Below are 19,219 nucleotides of genomic sequence, written 5' to 3'. Positions count from 1 at the left end.
GCAGTCAATCCATGGGGGTCATATTTCTGAAGAAAAAAAAAATCCAGATATGGAAATCATGTGTGGATACTGAGGAAGCATTAATTATATTGGAAAAATGGGGTTAGGTTCTAGGAGGACACTAGCTTGGTAGGAGGACAGGCAGGGGGTATTGGGTGCCCTCTGTACTTGCCCCTCAAGACTCGGTAATGATCACTCCTATGTTCAACTAGAGACAACTTGTTACAACTTTTTCTTCCTCTATAGTCAAGTTCAATTGCCTTTTAGGACTCAGCCAGAAGACATTAGTAACCACATTAAGACTTGTTATATAGTCTGACTAATTAACTTGTAACTTGTGACAAAAAGCCATATTACACTACTGTGCACCATGGTGTACTTGATATCTTGTGTGAAGTCTGCTTGTGTGTCCTACACATCACTTCAGTTATTAGATGTAACTGCAATACCTCCAGATTTTGTAAAAGTGTAGCACAATGTAATAAATTAGACTTGTTTGTGTAAAAAAGAACATGGTTTTGTTGTGTCATTTTCTAGCCCGATTAATGCAGACCAGGGTTTTTGGGAGTTGGGGTGTTGGCTTGGGGGAAGGAGAATAATCCAGCAAGTATAGGGTGCAAGGCAAGAACAAACCCAGGACAGTGTGCCAGAATATGGCTTTATGATATTTTCAAGTGGCCACTCCTTAAATGAAACTCACTCTTTACCAACAAACTGCTATTAAGGTGAATTGTAGGTCTTAAAATTGAATTATTAGGGTAAATGCTTTTCTCATCATCATCATTGTTGTTTTTATAATTGTCAGGTTTGAAACCTTCTAAGAGTCATGCCAAAGGTAAGTGCCAGGAACAAAGCCAGCACACTTATGCATTATACCTCAACACTTAACCACTAGGGATCCACCTGCCCAAAGACATTCAGCTCCAAAATTGTCTCTCTTTACTTTGTTATTTTAATCATGCAAGAACGAACAAAGAAGAGAAAGGCCGAAGAGACTACAATTATATTTTACACTTGATATTTGGCCTTTCACCTTTGAAGAAAAGACAACCCTGAAGCCTTCTCTCTGTGGCTGAAGTTCATATTTGCATAGTCACAATGCTCACAGTGGAAACTTTACTGTGGTTATCATTTTTGCTTCTTTTATGGTGCCTTTTTTTTTTTTTTTTGCATGCACAGAAAGAATATAGTTGGCTACACTGCTGACAGTTCTTAGGCAACACCATAAACAAAAACAAAATGTCACCACCCGAAGAACAACCTAAAGCCTATAATTTCATTGCTTTTTGCTAGGACATACTTAATTGCACTTTCACTTATTTATTCAAAAGAAAAGTGACAAGTATATATTTAAGCCGTTTAATGATTAGTTTTTATTTGCTAGACATCAACATCCCATATTGTATAGATGAAGGAATCAGGTTTGTTAAATCTGTTCCCAGCTAGTTTAAACAAACTCATTCTTACAGGTTTGCATGAGTCTTATGAGCAAAGTTTTGTATTTATTAGCAAATATGCTAATGCTGAATTCATTACATAAATCCACAGGGTCCTCTGTTCTTTTAGTTTTGGTACAGTTTCCAGTATACATAATGTCAAAAAAAAAAAAAAAAAAAAACAAGCATAAAACCAAATGGGTAAATGTAACAGCTGGTCAACATGCTCATCACAGGGAGAAACACGAAACAAAAGCAAGACTAGATGCAAATTAGTTAAGCTTGGCATTGACCTTGTTCTACTGTTCACTGCAACATCACTAGTGTATAATAACTTGGGTAGCTTTATAACTAAAACAGATCCAATGCTTAGCAAGACGACCAATAACTCCACTGATGCATATTTGAGCTCTGGTAATAGTTCAGAAAAGGACGAGGTCAACTCATGTTTTTAGGAAATATCGTGTTGACGCTGCCCACAAATATCTCTACATGAATATCAGCGTCAGCGAAATGGTGTACTGCAGAACAAATTTTCACCAAATGGGAAACACACAAAAGAACAGAGGATTCCTTCAATCTTTCACAGCCAAAACGGGTATTGGCAGGTGCCAGTCACAGCATAAAGTAATTATGTTTCAAAGTGTGTAGGCGGATCATGGAAAAAACTTAAATCACTATGTGCCTGGTGGTACAAGATTACAGGAACACTGCAGCGGTTATTTATGCAGTATGAGTAGGTATTCATTCCCCCCCCCCCCCCCCCCCCCTTTGCAAGCAAAGATTATTCAGCAATACCAAGTAGAAGAGTTCTGGCACCTTGGGACGGGATGGTAGGTGACCATGAAATTCAAACTGCTGCAGCAGCAGTTTTAAAGAATTGTAAAAGTCCTGGATATGCTGGAGAAAACATACCCCTCTACCAGCCTGAGGGCTTCTGAGAATTCCACAGAAAGAGCAGAGCACTACTGCGGACGATAAAGGGACTTGGTCTGTTCAGCTTGGTACGTTGCCATCATGACCCTCACCAGATCAAAAGACAAAAATATGCTATTCTCTTTAAAATGTATGGTATACTGCCAATCTAGCAAAGCACTGGCTTTGCTGTCTGACACAGACATGTTCTGACCTACCTTTCCATGAAAAACTTGCAAAGTAACTAAAAGGCCCTGAAGTGTCACAGGAGTTCACAATAGGCAAATTACCTTCTATTTTATGTTCATGTTACATCAGAAAGACGATTGTTACATAAGGAGTAAAAAAACGCAGTGAATCAGATGTGCAACCTCAAATTTCATTCAGTATCATAAATAAATGATTTTGACCTTTTGAGCAACACCTCAAAGTATACTGCTCAAGTAACATGTTGAAAGAGAGCATATTATCTGCAGTTTTGCATGTAAGCAAGAACTGGAAAATTTAAAAGCACACTGAGCCCAATCCATTCCTATTCTTTGCACCCATGGTTGCTATCAGATTCCAAGTTATATTTTTAGTGCTGCTGTCATGGGAAGATGGCTATCAAGTAACATTCTAATACAGCTCAACTGCCAAGTGGTACACTTTTCAGGCAACTACTGGAGTATCAAACATTTTTCAGTCCTTTAATACTCCTTCAGGACAGGATTATTGCATTTCAAATATTTATTCCATTAAAAGAGGAAAAAAAAAATCTAAGAATGTACACCTTGTATTTCTGTATGTATGTATATTTATATATATAATCATGTATTTTCATCTCAAAGGGACTTAATGATGTAACTCAAGCTACTAGATAATAAATATATTCAATCATAATGAATTGTTTTTAATGTAACAATGCCCATCACCAAGACCCATGTGGAACTTGTTTTTCAGATTTTTTTTTTTTTTTAATATAAATACTGCTGTTTTACTAATATTACTGCTAGTTAGTCCGACTTTGGTACCTATTCTAATAAACCTGACAATATAAATGATAAGATTGACAATTACAAACTGAAGGCTGTGCCTTGCCATAGTAGCTTCTGAAAACGCTCCTAAGAAATCAACAGCAGCAATAAATCAAGAAAACTCAAAACAGTCTAGAAAATCAAAAGGCAGTGTCTTAAGAATTAAACATACATAGAATAAGAAATAATGAAAACACTGAATAACAAATGAATTACAGTAGTCCAATCTATGAGATGGTCCTACTACTCCAAGAAATTGAAGAAACTTATTTTCAACTGATAGGTGCCTTTTGCAGCCATCTCAGTCTGCGGAATATATGTCCAAACTGTCGTTGGCTAATTATGACACCTTTACAGTATTTGCTTCAGATAAAATAAATGATCTAGAATACCACAGACCTCAAGAACAAAAATGGTTGAACCTCAGTAAAGTGAACACAGTGAATTAAAATTCTTTACTAAAATAAGACTAACTGATTTTGATAAAATAATTACTCAGATAACACTGTCCACGTGCATCCTTGATCCAATCTGTATAAATATTTTGCAAAGAAAATCAAAAGAATTCTTGATATAGATAAATTGTTCAATGGACTCTTGCATTTTTCCAGAGTCACTAAAAACTGCAGTAGTTAAGCCACTACTTAAGAAAAATAACCTTTATAATTCGGTCTCAGGCAATTTTAGACCTGTCTCTAACCTACCCTTTTTTGAATAAAGTTCCTAAAAAAAAAAAAAGTTTTTTTTGGACAACTAAATGACCAAATTCAAACATCTTTTCCAGTTAAGTATAATTTAAGAATTAGACCAAACTGTATCATGGAAAGTGCATTTGTTAAATTAGTTACTGACTTATGGCACAATGCTAATGCAAAATGTACATGAGTTCTTATTTTATTACACCTGAATACAGCATTTGATACCACTGATCACAGCACTGTAATGAACCACCTTAACCAGCAGGTCAGCCTTTCTAACAGTGCCTTGAGTTGGTTTCACTCCTGCAAAACTGGTAGAAAATTTTTTGTTGCTTGTTGAGAGTGTACATCACAGACTCAGGATATTGTGTAATGTGTGCTGCAGGGATCTTTTTGGGTATCTTATTTTCAATCTACATAGTCCCAGTAGGCCTGATCTTTGTGGACAAACTAAGTGATACAGCACAGCTATGTAGACAAAACACACAAGTGGTCCACAAAACTAGTCAATAAAAGAGAAATTGAAAGTCTAATATATTTTTGAAAGGACTTAATGCTTAAGATAAAAAAAAAGTTGAAGTGGTAAAATTAAACACTAAGTAATAAAATGAACTTTTAACTGCCGCAACAAAAAGAAACTTCTATTTCAGACAGCATATTGCACATTAAATGCGCTGAACAAAATTTTAGAATACTTTACTTTCTGTGACTTGAAGGGTTACCCACCCACTGCAGTGTTTCTCTGCCAAGGTTCTGGAAGTCCCTAGTGGCTTAAAGTTTTTATTCATTATTAAGTACTCTGTCCTGCTTTTAATTAATGGAATGGTTGTTGAAGGACAGTTTCATTTATATCCTTTATCTGCTTTCATCTGTCAATTAAAAAGACTCCTTATAGGGGGTTTTCATAAAAACAAAACAAAAAAAAAAAAAAAAAACAAGAAGAGAGAAGGAAGAAAGATTTTAAAATGACAGTGAATGCTAATGCCCTGCAGCTATACTACTAGTGTGTCACTGCCCATCTGTGGGCTTACCAAAACAAACCACCATAACCAAGATAAGGAAAACATTTACAGGTATAAACAATACACAAACCTTTGTTATTACATTTCTATAAAACACAGTAGTAGAGGCACTGTATTGTGTGCAGAGTACAGTGAAATTCTTACTTGATGTTTGATCACATGCTACGCATTGCCACTGTCTAGTGTACACCCTGTTGGAAGTTACAGGTTTTAATAAGACCAGAAACTGAGAAATAACCATGTGTTTAATTAACAGGTGCATATTATGATGTTCGGCAAATGTAAATTGACCTGGGATGTGCAAGTGTTGTTGAGTGCCCATAACAGACTATTCTGTAATAGACTGGTTTAGTTCCTTTCTTGCACCATATGCTGTTGGCATAGGCTATAGTTTACTGTGACACTATAATCATACAAGTTAATAAATAAAAAGTTTAAATGGGTAGATGGATGTTAATTTAAACAAAACCACTTTGTCAACTTTGTTCTTCTCATTTTATCACTCATGCAACTTTATCCAAATCAATCAGGCCAGTAAGTAAAACACAACCACAATAAAATACATGCCAGTTTAGAAACCAGGACATGACAATCAAGTAAGACTGTTTTGGATCTTATAAATGATGTCCTGTTATTTTTTTTGTGTTATTTCATTTCAAATGACCACTATCTGCAGACAATGATGTATGCTCAGTACAATACTCTTATTCTGCAAGGCTGGTTTTTAGACAGTCGTTAGTGCTGCTACCTCACAACTCCACAGTCCTAGTCTCAGTTCCATGTTTGCTAATCACTATTATACCCTGGGGTACCCATGTTTAACTCCTGCACCTTAACTGACAGCTGTAATTTTAACACATCTTTAGAAATAAGGGAGGATTTCTTAGTGTGAACCTGACTTGGCAACAAGTCCAGGGCTAGCTGCAGTCTTGCACTACATACTCTGGACCCTGTTATCCTGAACTGGACCGGGCAGGTTAAAAAAAATGGATGGATGGATGTCTAAAATCAATACAGCTGAGAAAGTAGCAACTTTATGCTGTAGCTCCATATGAGCAACAAACATTTAAACACAATGCACAGAATTGCATTTATAAAGCAGCACAGAAGAGGGTAAAGTAGTAGAAATAAATATCAGCTCAGTACTAACAGTTTCCAAGAAGACAAAGATAAACTATTCATGAACTTGAACTATATATTTATTTATTTATTTAATCTTCAGTGCCTTTCAACATGGTAGCAGAGATAAGGTTACTACCAACCTCCTATAAACAAGAAAACAGAAGTTAGTATTTACATAGGAGATTGTATGGTTTAATTAGGCAACACAAACATTTAAACTGCACATTGTTAATACAAAACAAATATAATTACAAAAGTTTTTTGCAGATGTAAAAATGTAATACGATTTAGTCTAAATTGGAAATAAGAAACCATTATAGTTAATAACATTTGATAATAGTTAATAATATTCGATTAATATTATCAAATGTCACACACATATAATGTCAAACTTTTCCAGCAACACTGAGCATTTAAGAATGCCTTCCAGCGAGCACAAAGGTAACATGTAGCAGACTCTTCAAACACACACCTAGAATTTCAAGTTGTTACTTTTGATCAGTTACCAACTTACCAATAATTCACAGTCACCCCAGTTAAACTTTGATCAAACACTGCACTTAATAGCTAGGTCTACAGAATCACAGCCTGACAAAATGCATTATAATTTTAACATACACACTTTTCAAGAATGTCTTTCCATTGCCCAGTGTCATGTAGCTCAAATGTATGAAGTGCAAATACCACCATTGTCATAAGCACAGTCTTCCCCACTTTACCCATAAAAGACTACAATTCGTTTAAAGTTTCCACAGACCTTTTGGATGTCTAATGCAAATGTCATGCAGATATTTAGTTTTTAGAGAATATCCTGCTCTACAGTTTCACATATTCTCTCTTTTTTAGAAAAGGAGGTTACTATACTGTGAACGGAATTGCAATGCCTTAAAAAGTTAAACATCATCATTAGTCTGGAAAGCACTTGTAAACAATCCCAGTAACCTTTTTAGTTATTTGTTTTGACTGTTCCTGCTTGTTAAAGAAGTTTTGCTTACAAGTTGTGATAATTAACTAAGACAACCCACTAAGTTTTCCACTAAAGCTGTTCACCCTTCAGGCAATGTTTTAAATATCATAAGGTTGGGGGGGGGGGGGGGGGGGGGGGGGGGTGAACCATAAAAACAGGAGAGCACAAGTGATTCAGAAATTGCAAAAGATGCATCTCCACTGAAGAACAATGGTTAAAACAAGAATATGTAAGGTAAAACCAGATTTTAAAATAAGGAAAAATAAAGGGCCAGCATCAGCAAATCTATGAGCTTCACCCGCCATCATTTGCTTCAAATCTTTTTCAGTCTCATCGCCTCACCAGAGAGCACCTAATTCTTCAATGTTAACATATGATGCTCATATTATTTCATTGTTGTTTCTCTTCACCACATCTTACTGTTTTAAAAGACATTTCATATAAGAACAGTTCTTTAGTACAATAATCTAATAAGGTGAATGAACAAACCAGACACGTTTTAACTGAGAATGTGTCACAGCACTTTGAACCTGTACTCAGAGAAGACTGCTATACAAAAACAAACTGAATTGAATCCTACCCATGAGAACGGCATTTAGCCCATCAAAAAAAAAAAAAAAACCTTTCAACTTCCCCTTATTTAAGTCACAGATTCAAGGTGAACTTCAAACCAGACGAATGAAGGGCGATTAATAATAGCTCAGCATACACCTCATAAGAAACTCAGCAAAAACCACCTGTTTAATCATTTTCCCCAATAACGTATAAAAGATAGTTTAGGAAATGCGAGTGAATAGATAAACAGCTATTAAAGCAGCTACTGCTAAACTTTTATTAATAAGTTTGCCGATTTTCTCGCCACCAGTAACAAGCTGGGTGCCATAAAGTATGCAATTTTATCTGCCACCATTCCAAAAAACTTTTATTTATTTATTTATTTTTTAATAAAATGAGTTTGCTTTTGTATTGTGCTATACAGTACATACTTTAACTATTTGATGGTTTTCAAAGTTTTTTCCTCCTCTTTTTATTCAAATCTAAAGCAAATAATAATAATTCTTTACATGGATATATCACTTTTCTAATAAAAGAAATGCATGATTAAAAACATTTATTTCTAATTGACCAATTTCTTTGGTCTTGTTCCCCTTTAATATTTTACACCAATGTTTATGAACTAAACCACATGTTAAGAAAATGCAGCAAAGAAAACCAGGGAGCTCTTCATTTATTTTTCAGCCTAGAGTTACAAGGCTTTTACTGTTTATTAGGTGCAAAGTCACCTTCACAAAAATAGGTCACACGCTCAACTTAGTTCATGTAGAATACATGCAACCCAGTCAGACTGACACTGCTTCCACCCCCTACATTTCTCTTTATTTACAAACACGGCTGTAACTCTTAGCAGCCAAGAGTTTCCTTTGGCTCGTTAAACTCTCTACCTAAATGTGAAGTTATAGGTTTATTGGGTCAGTTTTTGTGTCATGCTGAGTACAGTGCAATTTTTTACTTGCATGTGTTAACTTCCAACACACAGTAACACTCCTTATCAATTCAAAGTAATGCTGGGAGGTATACCAGTTCATACCGAAAAACGTTTTTTAATTTTTGTTATGATATGGATTTTTCTTATACCGCAATACCGGTTTAAATAGCCTAAACAATGTACGGAACGTAGCGCAGAGGCAAAATGTTGTGAGGGGAGGTTGGGTGACCTTTTTCACTGCTACACCACTAAACACGCATGCAATGGAATACATGTGTTAGTAGAGGTATTGAGCGGTGAAAATGGACAGAGAACATTCTGAAACTGAAGCTGTAGCAGACGATAAAGTTGAACATGATGACACACAAGAACTTTTGCTGAAAAAAGGAGCCGTGTCTGTTGTCTGGAGATTTTGGTTTTAAAAGGTTGCATGTGGACCAAACAACTATTTACTGCAAATGCTGTGGAGCTAAAGTTGTCTCCGGAGGTGGCAACACGAGCAGTTTGCTGCACCACCTGAGCTGCAAACATGCTTCGGAGTACCATGAATGTATGGAACTAAGATTGGCACCCTCCACGTTCGCAGGTAAAACTGAAAAAGCTACAGGACACTCAAGTCAGACATTACTTGTAGACGCATTTGCTAGAGGTACTGCCTATGACAAAAAAAGCAAGCAGTGGATTGAGATAACCAATGCCATTACAATCCATATAGCTAACGTGTCAGTGGACAGAGATTGATAACATTAATAGAAAGTGTAGTTGAATTACAAAAAATATTTACTCTTTATTCCTTTTCTAAGGCATGTTCAGTGCAATACAACTTTTGACAGGCACCTCTGAATATTTTACTAAGTCTAGCCTCCTTGGATGTTTAAAAATATGTTGTCAAAATTACAGTTTAAGTTGTTTACAAAATTTGTTCAATAAAAAGGATCTATATTTTCATTGCAACTGTCATGCAATGTGATTCCTTCTCTTCATTAGTGCCACCCCCTTGAAAGCATTCACTTTATGGGGCCATGCAAACCTGTATTAATACTTGTGTGCACATTAAAATCTCATGACAGTGGAATAGGTTATTCTTAGCCAGTCTACTGCAGTAATTGCAGTGGAAAATGTGATTAGCATCCACTCATGCATGGGGAAAAAAATAGAGTTGAATACCGTGAAACTGGTATAAATTTTGAAAAATATCATGATATAGAATTTTGGTCATACCACCCAGCCCTAATTCAAAGGTGATCTAACAGCAAAACAGAGTGTCACGTATTATCTTTATATACTAATTGTAAGCAAATGTAACCATGTAAAGATATAATTTGCTGTAAGTGCCAACTCCCATTGGGATATGGGACTGCATTCATGAATAATGGTGCTATATAATGTATACATTAGCACTGCAAATGTCTGAATATAGAGACAGGCAAATATATCTCAAACTACAGACAAGACTGGGTACAGCACACAAAAAAGTTGCAATGCAGTGTAATGGCTACAACTCTAAATGGCATGTCATTCAACTGTAAAGTGAATCACCACCATTGTGGGCAGTTAAAGGAAATCATAAAAAAAAAATTTCTATAGATAGATAGATAGATAGATAGATACTACAGTATGGTTGCAGCACCCAAGTGCTACCTACTTGTGTGACCATAAGCAAATCATATAATCTGCCACAACAAATTACAGAATCGCAAAAAAACATGTACTGATACTCAAATTTTTTTCAGATAAAGTGTTAGATAAACACAAATACTGGATGCTTTCCGATCACTGTATGCACTACATTATAGCAAGAGAAAAAGTTTGAAGAAGAAAAAAAAAAAAAATCATTCAGCCTCACCAATCGTATCCATTTAAACCCTCCAAAAATATCATCATTTAGTAGAGTTCTGAATGCTCCTGAAGACCTACTGTGTACCACACTACTTGGTAACTTATTGTTCAAACCCCTCAGTCCTGGAATCGGTCTAGTCGCTCTTCTCTGAACTCATTGTAGACTGCGGACCAAAACTGCAAACAGTACTCCAGGTTCAACCTCACCAGTGAATTAGAAGGCTTAAGCATATGTGAATTTCCCATTGGGATTAATAAAGTATCTATCTATCTATCTATCTAACTTCTTTTAAATTGTATTACACACAATATGCTATATAACCTAACATTCCATTAACCTTCTTCATAGCTTCTGAACACTACATGAAATTTAATAGTGACGTGTCCACTGTGACTCCCAAGTCATTCACATAAGTAGTGCTATCAATTTTCAGATCTTCCACTGTGTATTCAAATCTAACATTTCTACTTCCTGCATGTAATAGTAGGTCATTTACTAACCGACATAGTCCTGAACAGGGTTGCCAGGGTCTGCTGGAGCCTATCCCAGCTAGCACTGGCGCCAGTCCATCACATAGTGAACGTGCACACACACACACACACACATACCCAAACCACACACTAAGGTCAATTTAGGATCTCCAGTTCACCTAACCTACATGTTCTTGGACTATGGAAGGAAATGGAGACACAGGGAGAACATGCAAACTCCTATGTGTAACACTTTGCATTTATTTACACTAAGTTTAATCTGCCCAAGCCTTGCTGTCAAAGTCACTCTGTACTGATTGAATGGATTCTAGATTATCTGCCAATCCACCACGCTTGGTGTCATTTGCAAACTTAAACCTGCTTGTTGTTTACATTCCTATCCTGATCATTAAAGTATATTAAAAATTTAAGTGGCCTCAGCACTGACTCCAAACATCGTCCAATTATGATAAGGTGCCCCACCCCATAAAAATGTTTGCTGTGTATTAGCCAAATCTGCACCCATCTACGCACTAGACCTTGAAGTCCTACTTCTTTTGGTTTGATGCACAATCTCTCATGAGGGACCTTATCAAATGCTTTCTGAAAAATCAAGGTAAATAATATCATATCCTGTTGTTGCTTCCACAGTCATGGGGAGTTGAAGCATCATGACAGCACTGGAAAAGCAAACAGTCCTGGTGGATGGATGGACAGAAACATTTTTATCCCTAGAGGGACATTTGGCTTTGTACAGAAGCTCATTACATATATAAAAGTTTATATTATAAATATTACACACACACACCAGAATGGCCAAAACAGAAGAACCCTTCTGACTTGGCAGTTACAGCCACAGTGAGACATTTAACTCACCAAACTAATTTAGTGACTAAACCCACACCATTACAAGGAAAACGAGCAACATATAACACTGAAGCATCCTAGCAAGAAATATTGAACTTGGATAAAAGCACCAAGAAGCTAGCAGCCTGCTCTTCGGATTTCAACAATGCCGTTGTTCTCATTACTGTGAAAAAGCACTACCAAAAGTAAAACTATAAAGATTATTCTGAATATAAGCTAAGCAATGCTGTAGCAACATATAAAACAGTATTACAAACCCAACAGTACTGTGCTAAAAACTTTGTTTAATAGTGTACCCTTTCTTAGAGCACTGGTTAGGGTAAAAACATGCGACTGAGGGGTTTGGGCTGGGGTTAAGCTGTCGAAGGGCGCTATACAAAAATGCATTGACATGGAGGACAACAACCAGCCTCCTAGCCGACTCATCACTACTCAGTATTCCTCGGCACTGAGGACACCGTTCTTACTTATGAAAACTGATCTTCTTGCTATAATAAATAATGATAAATGATCAATATTCTCCGATTACATCAATTAGGGTTTCCGCCTGAGAATCAACTTCCCAAGAGGCCCAGTCTCCGACTAAAGGTAAACGCTTTAAAAGAGGCCCCCACTTCAATTTTGTTGTGCTTCGATAAGCTGTTAATCGAGACTTGTAACCTCTGCTTCACTCCACCGGCTACCCGAGATAAACGAACAGAACACCGCGGAAGTGCATACCGGATGGTGGGCTTCGGGGGGGTTGTGTTTGGCACTTACGTCCTCAAAACATGTCGGGACATGACACAAACACACCTCCATAAACATGAGCGGTCACAAGCAAACATTCCCCCATATACACAAACAATAGTATACTGTTAAAAGTGCGGCGCTATAGCCGCCTTTTCTTACCTCGGGAGGTAGATATGGTGGGTTCTTGTTAGATTTGGTGTTTCGCGTCGCTCGATTCTTCGCCTTTTTGCCGTTTTTGGAGCCCGTTTTTTTGGACAGCAACCCAAGGCCGTTAACCGAGCCTGGTCCGTGCATTGGTGCCGCCGACATGAGACCGGCGCCTGATCCAAACAGTTCGGCCACCCGCGGGTCCATCCCTAGTGGATTTGGTTTCGTAATTAGTTCCCGTTTTTTCAACGTAATAGAAATAGGGCAGCGGGCCATTCACACCGACCCGCCTCGGGTAGCCGACACACAAGAAGATGTTAAAAAATCATCATTTAAAAACACGCACACACCAAATAAAATACCTCTACGAATGCATAATAACAACAGAAGCTCCACTAGGGCTGAACACCTCGGAACTCAACAGACACGTCAGTAAGCTTAATATTTCAGAAAAGGTCAGTAATAGGACGGCAACCATGAACAGAGTGGGCTGGATGACGTCGTACATTGGACTAAGGAGATGTCAATCACGTTCAAAACACGATGAAATAAAGTACCGCGTGAAATGGCACCACCCTTTCTAACTAAAATCTCAAGAGTCCGCGAAATTATTTTGAATAAATTACCTAACTCCGCCCTTTTTCTGTCAAAATATGTAATTCAACAAATTTACATAGTAAGACCACCCCTCGTCTTCCAAACAACCCTTTAATTTTGTTTGCACCGCTTCAACTCTACCAAGTATGACTGAATGAAATTAAAACGACCATTTTATTTTAAGTCACGCTGTATGTACCCGCCATCACTGTGTATTTGAAATGTAGAAGAATATATCTAAATGAAATAATCAAGGTCAATAGGTTTTTAAGCAACTATCAGTCCGAAGTATCGATGATGAATCATTCTTTGTGTTGACTGTCTGGACCCTCAGGAGTATGCACATTTCTATTGAGTTGTAACACCATTATTTATATCCGACTGCTGAATAAAAGATCTCCAGCTGTCATAGATATACCACCAGACGTAGGGTGCAAGTGAGGAACAATCACTGTACAGGGCGCTAGTCGAGATATAAAATGCATAATTTTTTCATCGTATAATGTACCAAAAATAATTTTACTCGAATTGAGTACATATACCTTAATGGAAATTAATTAATGAATGCAACCAAAAGACAACAAACGTAAAAATAAATAGACTTGATTGGGCGTGTCTGTGTGGCGGGGCGTGATGTTCAGTGGGCGTGTCATGTAATCAACAGCCCGCAGATGGTCACTCTGGCTTACTGCTGCTGCTTACTGTAAAAATGCTTAATATGCCCCCCCGCCCTTTCCCTTTGTGTTATATTCTCCAATTTTTGTCATGAATCTAACCATTTCCTAAACCAGTTTACCTTATTCTTAAACCAGTTTGCTTTATTATTAAACAAGAAGAACCTATCGATGTCACAGACATACTCTCACTCGCAGAGTCGAAAATTAATCTAACATGTACAAGTGATATAATTAATTTAGTGTATGAGAATGTGTCACCAGTGGTCAACTGGGGACCTATTCCAGGCCTTCAAAATTCCTCAAAGGCATTTATAAAATAAATCCAACTGAATTCTTTCAGCTCCAGGGTGAATCATTGCCGAAGAAGACAAGTGGAAATTAAGGGAAAGTGCATTTAGGTCCAAGCCAGGACGCACTTGTTTAGTCAGAGAGTTGTGGAAATCTGGCAGAAACTCCTGAAACATGTAGCTGAAGCAGAAACCTTGACAACCTTTATGAATGACTGGAAGAGATACTGTATTGGAACAGCTTAGCTATTAGCAAAACAAACAAGCTTGATGGACTGAATGGTCTCTTCTTATTTGACATTTTTTTATGTTCTTATGTAACTGGAGTCCCGTCCAAGTATGGTTTTTAATATCTGCCATATGTTCTGCCTCCCTGTGATTTTGTACTGGAACACGTTCTTGTTTAATTGTTTAGCTGAGCCAGGCCTTTCTATCTGAAACTGCTTCTTTGAGTTCCTTCAACGTCATATGCATAGTCTCAGTAATGCTATCTAGCCATCTTAGTCTCTGTTGTCCTCTTCTCCTTTTGCCTTCAATTTTCCTCAACAGAAGATTATTTTCTAAGGAATTCTTCCTTTGCATTAAGTGGCCAAAGTATGTGAGCTTTTCCTTCCAATGAGAAGACTGGTCATATTTCTTCAAGTATGGATTTATTGGATTTTCTTGCTGTTCGAGGAACTCTCAGCCATCTTCTCCAGCATTAAAGTTCAAAAGCATTGATTTTTTTTTTTTTTATTTGTTTTAACAATATTACAACTCTCACAGCCATGCATTACTACTGGAAACACCATAGCTTTAACATCAGTGTCTTTAGCGTCTTGTTTAAGTACGCTATAGCTGTCCTTCCCAGAAGAAGGTGTCACTTAATGTCATGGCTGCCGTCTTCATCTATAGAAATAATGGATCCAAGGAAACAAAATCTGTTACTTCTTCTTTCTCTTCATCTACCAGCAAAGAATTGACAGGACTGGTTGACATAACCTTAGTTTTCTTGATGTTGAGCAGCAAGCCAGCTTTTGCACATACATCTTTCTCTCTCATCAAAGTTCTCTTCAAGTCCTCCTCGCTTTCAGCAATTAAAGTAGTCATTCACATATCTGAGGTTTTTGATATTTCTTCCACCATGATATACTCAGCACATATGAATTAAATAAATAGGGTGACACTATACAACATTGCCATACTCTATTCCTTATCTGGAACCACTTTGTTGTTCCTTGTTTGGTTCTAGATCATTCAGTTTAGAAAGTTAGTGTTCTGATAACATAAAATTTGATTTCCAGTTTATATGAGTCAATATGGCAAACATAAACCACATATAGAAAACTAGGCAGTGTTTTAATCATGTTGTACTGTGCAGTTTATGTATCATCTTTTGTTGTGAGAAATAAAGACAGGGTTCTTTATAATATAATCTAAAGTATTGTTTAAATAGACCATCAAGCCATCCATCCATCTGTTCCTCTTGTCCAGTTTGGGGGTCCCATGAATTTGAAGTAGTGTCCGTTTTTACTTGACAATCCAGTAATTACTCAGGCTACAATTGAGTACAAAAAGAAAAAGAATCAATCCTTTGAATACAGAACTTCATCCAGTAACTTGACCTGTGGGATATTTGTAAGAAAATATATTTAAACAAACATTCATGGGTAAATGTTACCATCTAGTGGACAAATGAATGTATTATTAACCAAACGGACTGAGTCCAGGCACGTATCGGTCTGATGAAACAAGGCCTTAGCACTCTGTAACACTGCACAGGAAATTAAATGGGTGGGTAGTCTAGTGTTTACGTAATGAAACTTAAACCATATTGTTCGTACATCAAAAAGAAAGGAAAAATATTAGCATGATTAATGATTGTGGGATATGATGAATGTTTGTTGTATCTAGACATTTCTGGCATTTCCTTTTCACTCATTTATTTAAAAGATAAAGTGAAACATTATGAATATTTATAGCTGCAGAACAGAATTCTAACATAAATAATGTACATATTTTGATATCAAATTGGCAGATGTATCTGCTTATGTTTCTTGATAAGGCACAATGGGGTGTGACAATAGTGCAGATTCCTATTTTCACATCTCACCCTGACTCTGCCTTTGTGGCATTGGTATTTTCTCTCCATGATGGTGTGGGACAAATTTTGAGATGACATACAACAATGTAAAGTTTGCAATGGCTAGAAAAAATACAGAGAATATACAAAGTCAATACACTGTTATCAGGCTGTGCTTGGATTCAAACCCAGTCTATAGAAGCATCATTAAATAAGTCACTATTCTGTTATCTGATTGTAAATTAAATTAATATCACGTTACCTTTTTATTGCACTTTTTTTTTATAAAACTCTGAGCACTGTACATGTTTACAAATATACAGTATAATTTTCAATAAAACCACAAAACACTGTATAAAAAATCATAAAACACTTTGAAATAGGTATATAAAAATATTATTATTATATATACTGTATATGTAAAGCTACAGGTCCCTGATTTAACTACTGATTGACTGACAATAAAATTGTCATCTATTCACAGACAACCCAAAGGTGATGTCATATTACATGATTTCTAATTGTTGGTTATGTCAAAATTACTGTCTGCAATTGCCAATCTTGTCACTGGACCACATCAATTTAAATAACTGCAAATTTCATTGAGCATGTGAATTTAGCATCTGCATGTTGACTTGCCCCTTTTCTGACAGCTAATAGTGTGCTCCCTGATGGGGCAGCTTCAGCATAAAGGGTTAGCAAGTATGTTGAGTACAGCTGCATTCTCTGCCCTTTTTTCTTTTTTCCGATCTCTTGTGGTATGTAAAACAAGAGACATCAGACAGACAAGACTGTCTTCTGTTTTTGAGGGCCAAAACACCCAAGTTCCACGTTAGAGACATCAGACAGACAAGACTGTCTTCTGTTTTTGAGGGCCAAAACACCCACGTTCCACGTTCAGATGACCATTCATTGGTTGTCAGCTGTCATGCACACAGAGCCTATCCCTATGACTAAAGACAAAATCAAACCTGTTGGTTTTATCATAGTGAGTCATAAACTAGTTGGAGCGAGTCTTTGGTCATACCAGACTGGATGATAGCCCTTCATGGGTGCATACTGCTGACTGCCTCTGACTCTCTATGATTATGTAAATGAAGGGAATGACTGAAAATCTCAGGAAAAGTCATTTAATGCAACATTGCCTCAAGCAAACATGGTGTTCATTAATCTCTTGGTACTGAGGCCCAGAAAAATCCAACCTCACTTAAAAATTAATATATTTGTTAAAAATCTGATAAAAATACAATGAATATAGTGTTTAATATTCAGAGAGGGTAGTTTCAGTGCTGGTATATGACAGTTACAAACTTGCTTCAGACTGCAAGTCAACAGCATCATGGTATGAGTCCCACCTGTATCCTTTTTGATTTAATCGTGACCTTATTTATGTATTGTATGCAGAACAATAAATAATGTCATAATGTCAAAAAAACAGTATTTCTCTCTATTATATAAAAAAAATCTTGGGACAAGATGAGACCTGTTCAGCGAGACGAGACAATACTGTACAATATATCAAACAATTCCCTCTCTTTCTCCACCATCACTGAGTGTTGCCCACTGCCTCCCAATTCTGACTCCTAGAGATATGGCAGTTGGCTCCTTTTAAGGTGAACCCGGGAGTACATCTTGGGATGTGACGTGACCAGTTGAAACCAATTCTGGGTTATTAGACAGCCAGGGGAGGTCCTCCTCCAGCAGCGCCCTATACTGTCCTCCCAGGATACCTATAGGGCTGCAATCCCAGACTGCAACTCCCATGCAGCTCTGTGGATGTCCAGACTGGGACTCAACATGAGGGACACTGCCACCTAGTATAGCGGGGGATGAACTGCTCTCTTGCTATTTCCTGTAGTCTTTAGGTATCCCAATCTGGATGGGAATCATAAGGCATCCCAGCCAGGTATTGCTCCCACTTATTCCTTTCTTCTTTTATGGTATCCTGGTGGGGTAAGGAATCTGCCTCCGTCCTGGGTGGGACACCCACCATTCCCCTGGAGCATCTACAATGGATATCACCAAATGGAGTAATAAGTAAACAGATTGATAATATGTTGGTGAATGAAAGATTCAGGAATCTTTCATTCACCAACATGTTAAGCTAGATGGCAGTGAACCCAGGCTGGGATCCCCTCATGGGTGCCCATGGGCATACCAGGTATTGTAATCCCATGAGTCAGCCTTGTTGGGAGAGCTGTGGGATTTGGGAGGTCCCTACTTTGTAGGGCTCAAACGTAACCCAGAAGTGCTTCAGTGCCGCAACTTCACATCACTGGAAGCGCTCCTGGGTGGTAGATAAAAGGAGATGCCTGCCTCATATTGATGAGCCAGAGTTGGGAGGAGGAGAACAATGCTTACATGCAGGGGTGGAGGAGGTAGTGACCAGTGATAGAAAGGAAGAAAAGTGTTGCGCTGCCCTGTGCTTTATTGTACTTGTGGCTGTGGTGGTGGGAAATGCTTAGAGGGAAGAGTTTCACACAATAAAATACTCTTTAGCCTTTTAACTTTGGTCTGAGCCGGTTTGTGTTGGGTGTTTGGGGAGCTGGAGTGCCCCTCATGTCCACAAGGTACACCAAATAACAAAAATTAGAGTCAATTTGTATTGGAAACTGAAAGCAAAGGTGAGGACAGGTTCAGGAGAAACAAAAGGAACTTGACATTAAGAAAGCAGTTAGACAAGGATCTTTATTATCACCCATACTATTTGACATACATAGTTAATTCCCGATAAAAGGGTGTCACAAGAGAAGGAGGGGATATAGATAAGTGGAGAAAAGATTACCAACATATGTTATGCATATGATACTGTAATACTGACATCAAGAGTGAAGGATTTGCAAAAAAAATAGTACAAGGTATCTACAAAGCATGCATG

General features: G+C 37.4%; 1 protein-coding gene across 2 annotated transcripts in view; it reads right to left on the bottom strand.

Moving 5' to 3' along the window:
- gtpbp2b (GTP binding protein 2b) overlaps positions 1 to 13,172 on the bottom strand; it is a 33,711-nt gene extending 20,539 nt beyond the window's left edge. Inside the window, exon 1 of one of the 2 annotated variants that reach the window (XM_051919310.1) lies at positions 12,731 to 13,172. In XM_051919310.1, coding sequence (XP_051775270.1) covers positions 12,731 to 12,994 — 264 coding nt within the window. In that variant the 5' untranslated portion in view covers positions 12,995 to 13,172. The remainder of the gene's footprint in view (positions 1 to 12,730) is intronic. The other variant, XM_028820196.2, reaches the window with a different exon arrangement.
- Positions 13,173 to 19,219: the final 6,047 nt, after the last annotated feature.

The sequence above is a fragment of the Erpetoichthys calabaricus genome, chromosome 15, assembly GCF_900747795.2.
Source record: "Erpetoichthys calabaricus chromosome 15, fErpCal1.3, whole genome shotgun sequence".
Classification (NCBI taxonomy): Eukaryota; Metazoa; Chordata; class Cladistia; order Polypteriformes; family Polypteridae; genus Erpetoichthys; species Erpetoichthys calabaricus.
Note: the sequence above shows the minus strand (reverse complement) of the source record. Positions and strands in the feature narration are given on the sequence as shown.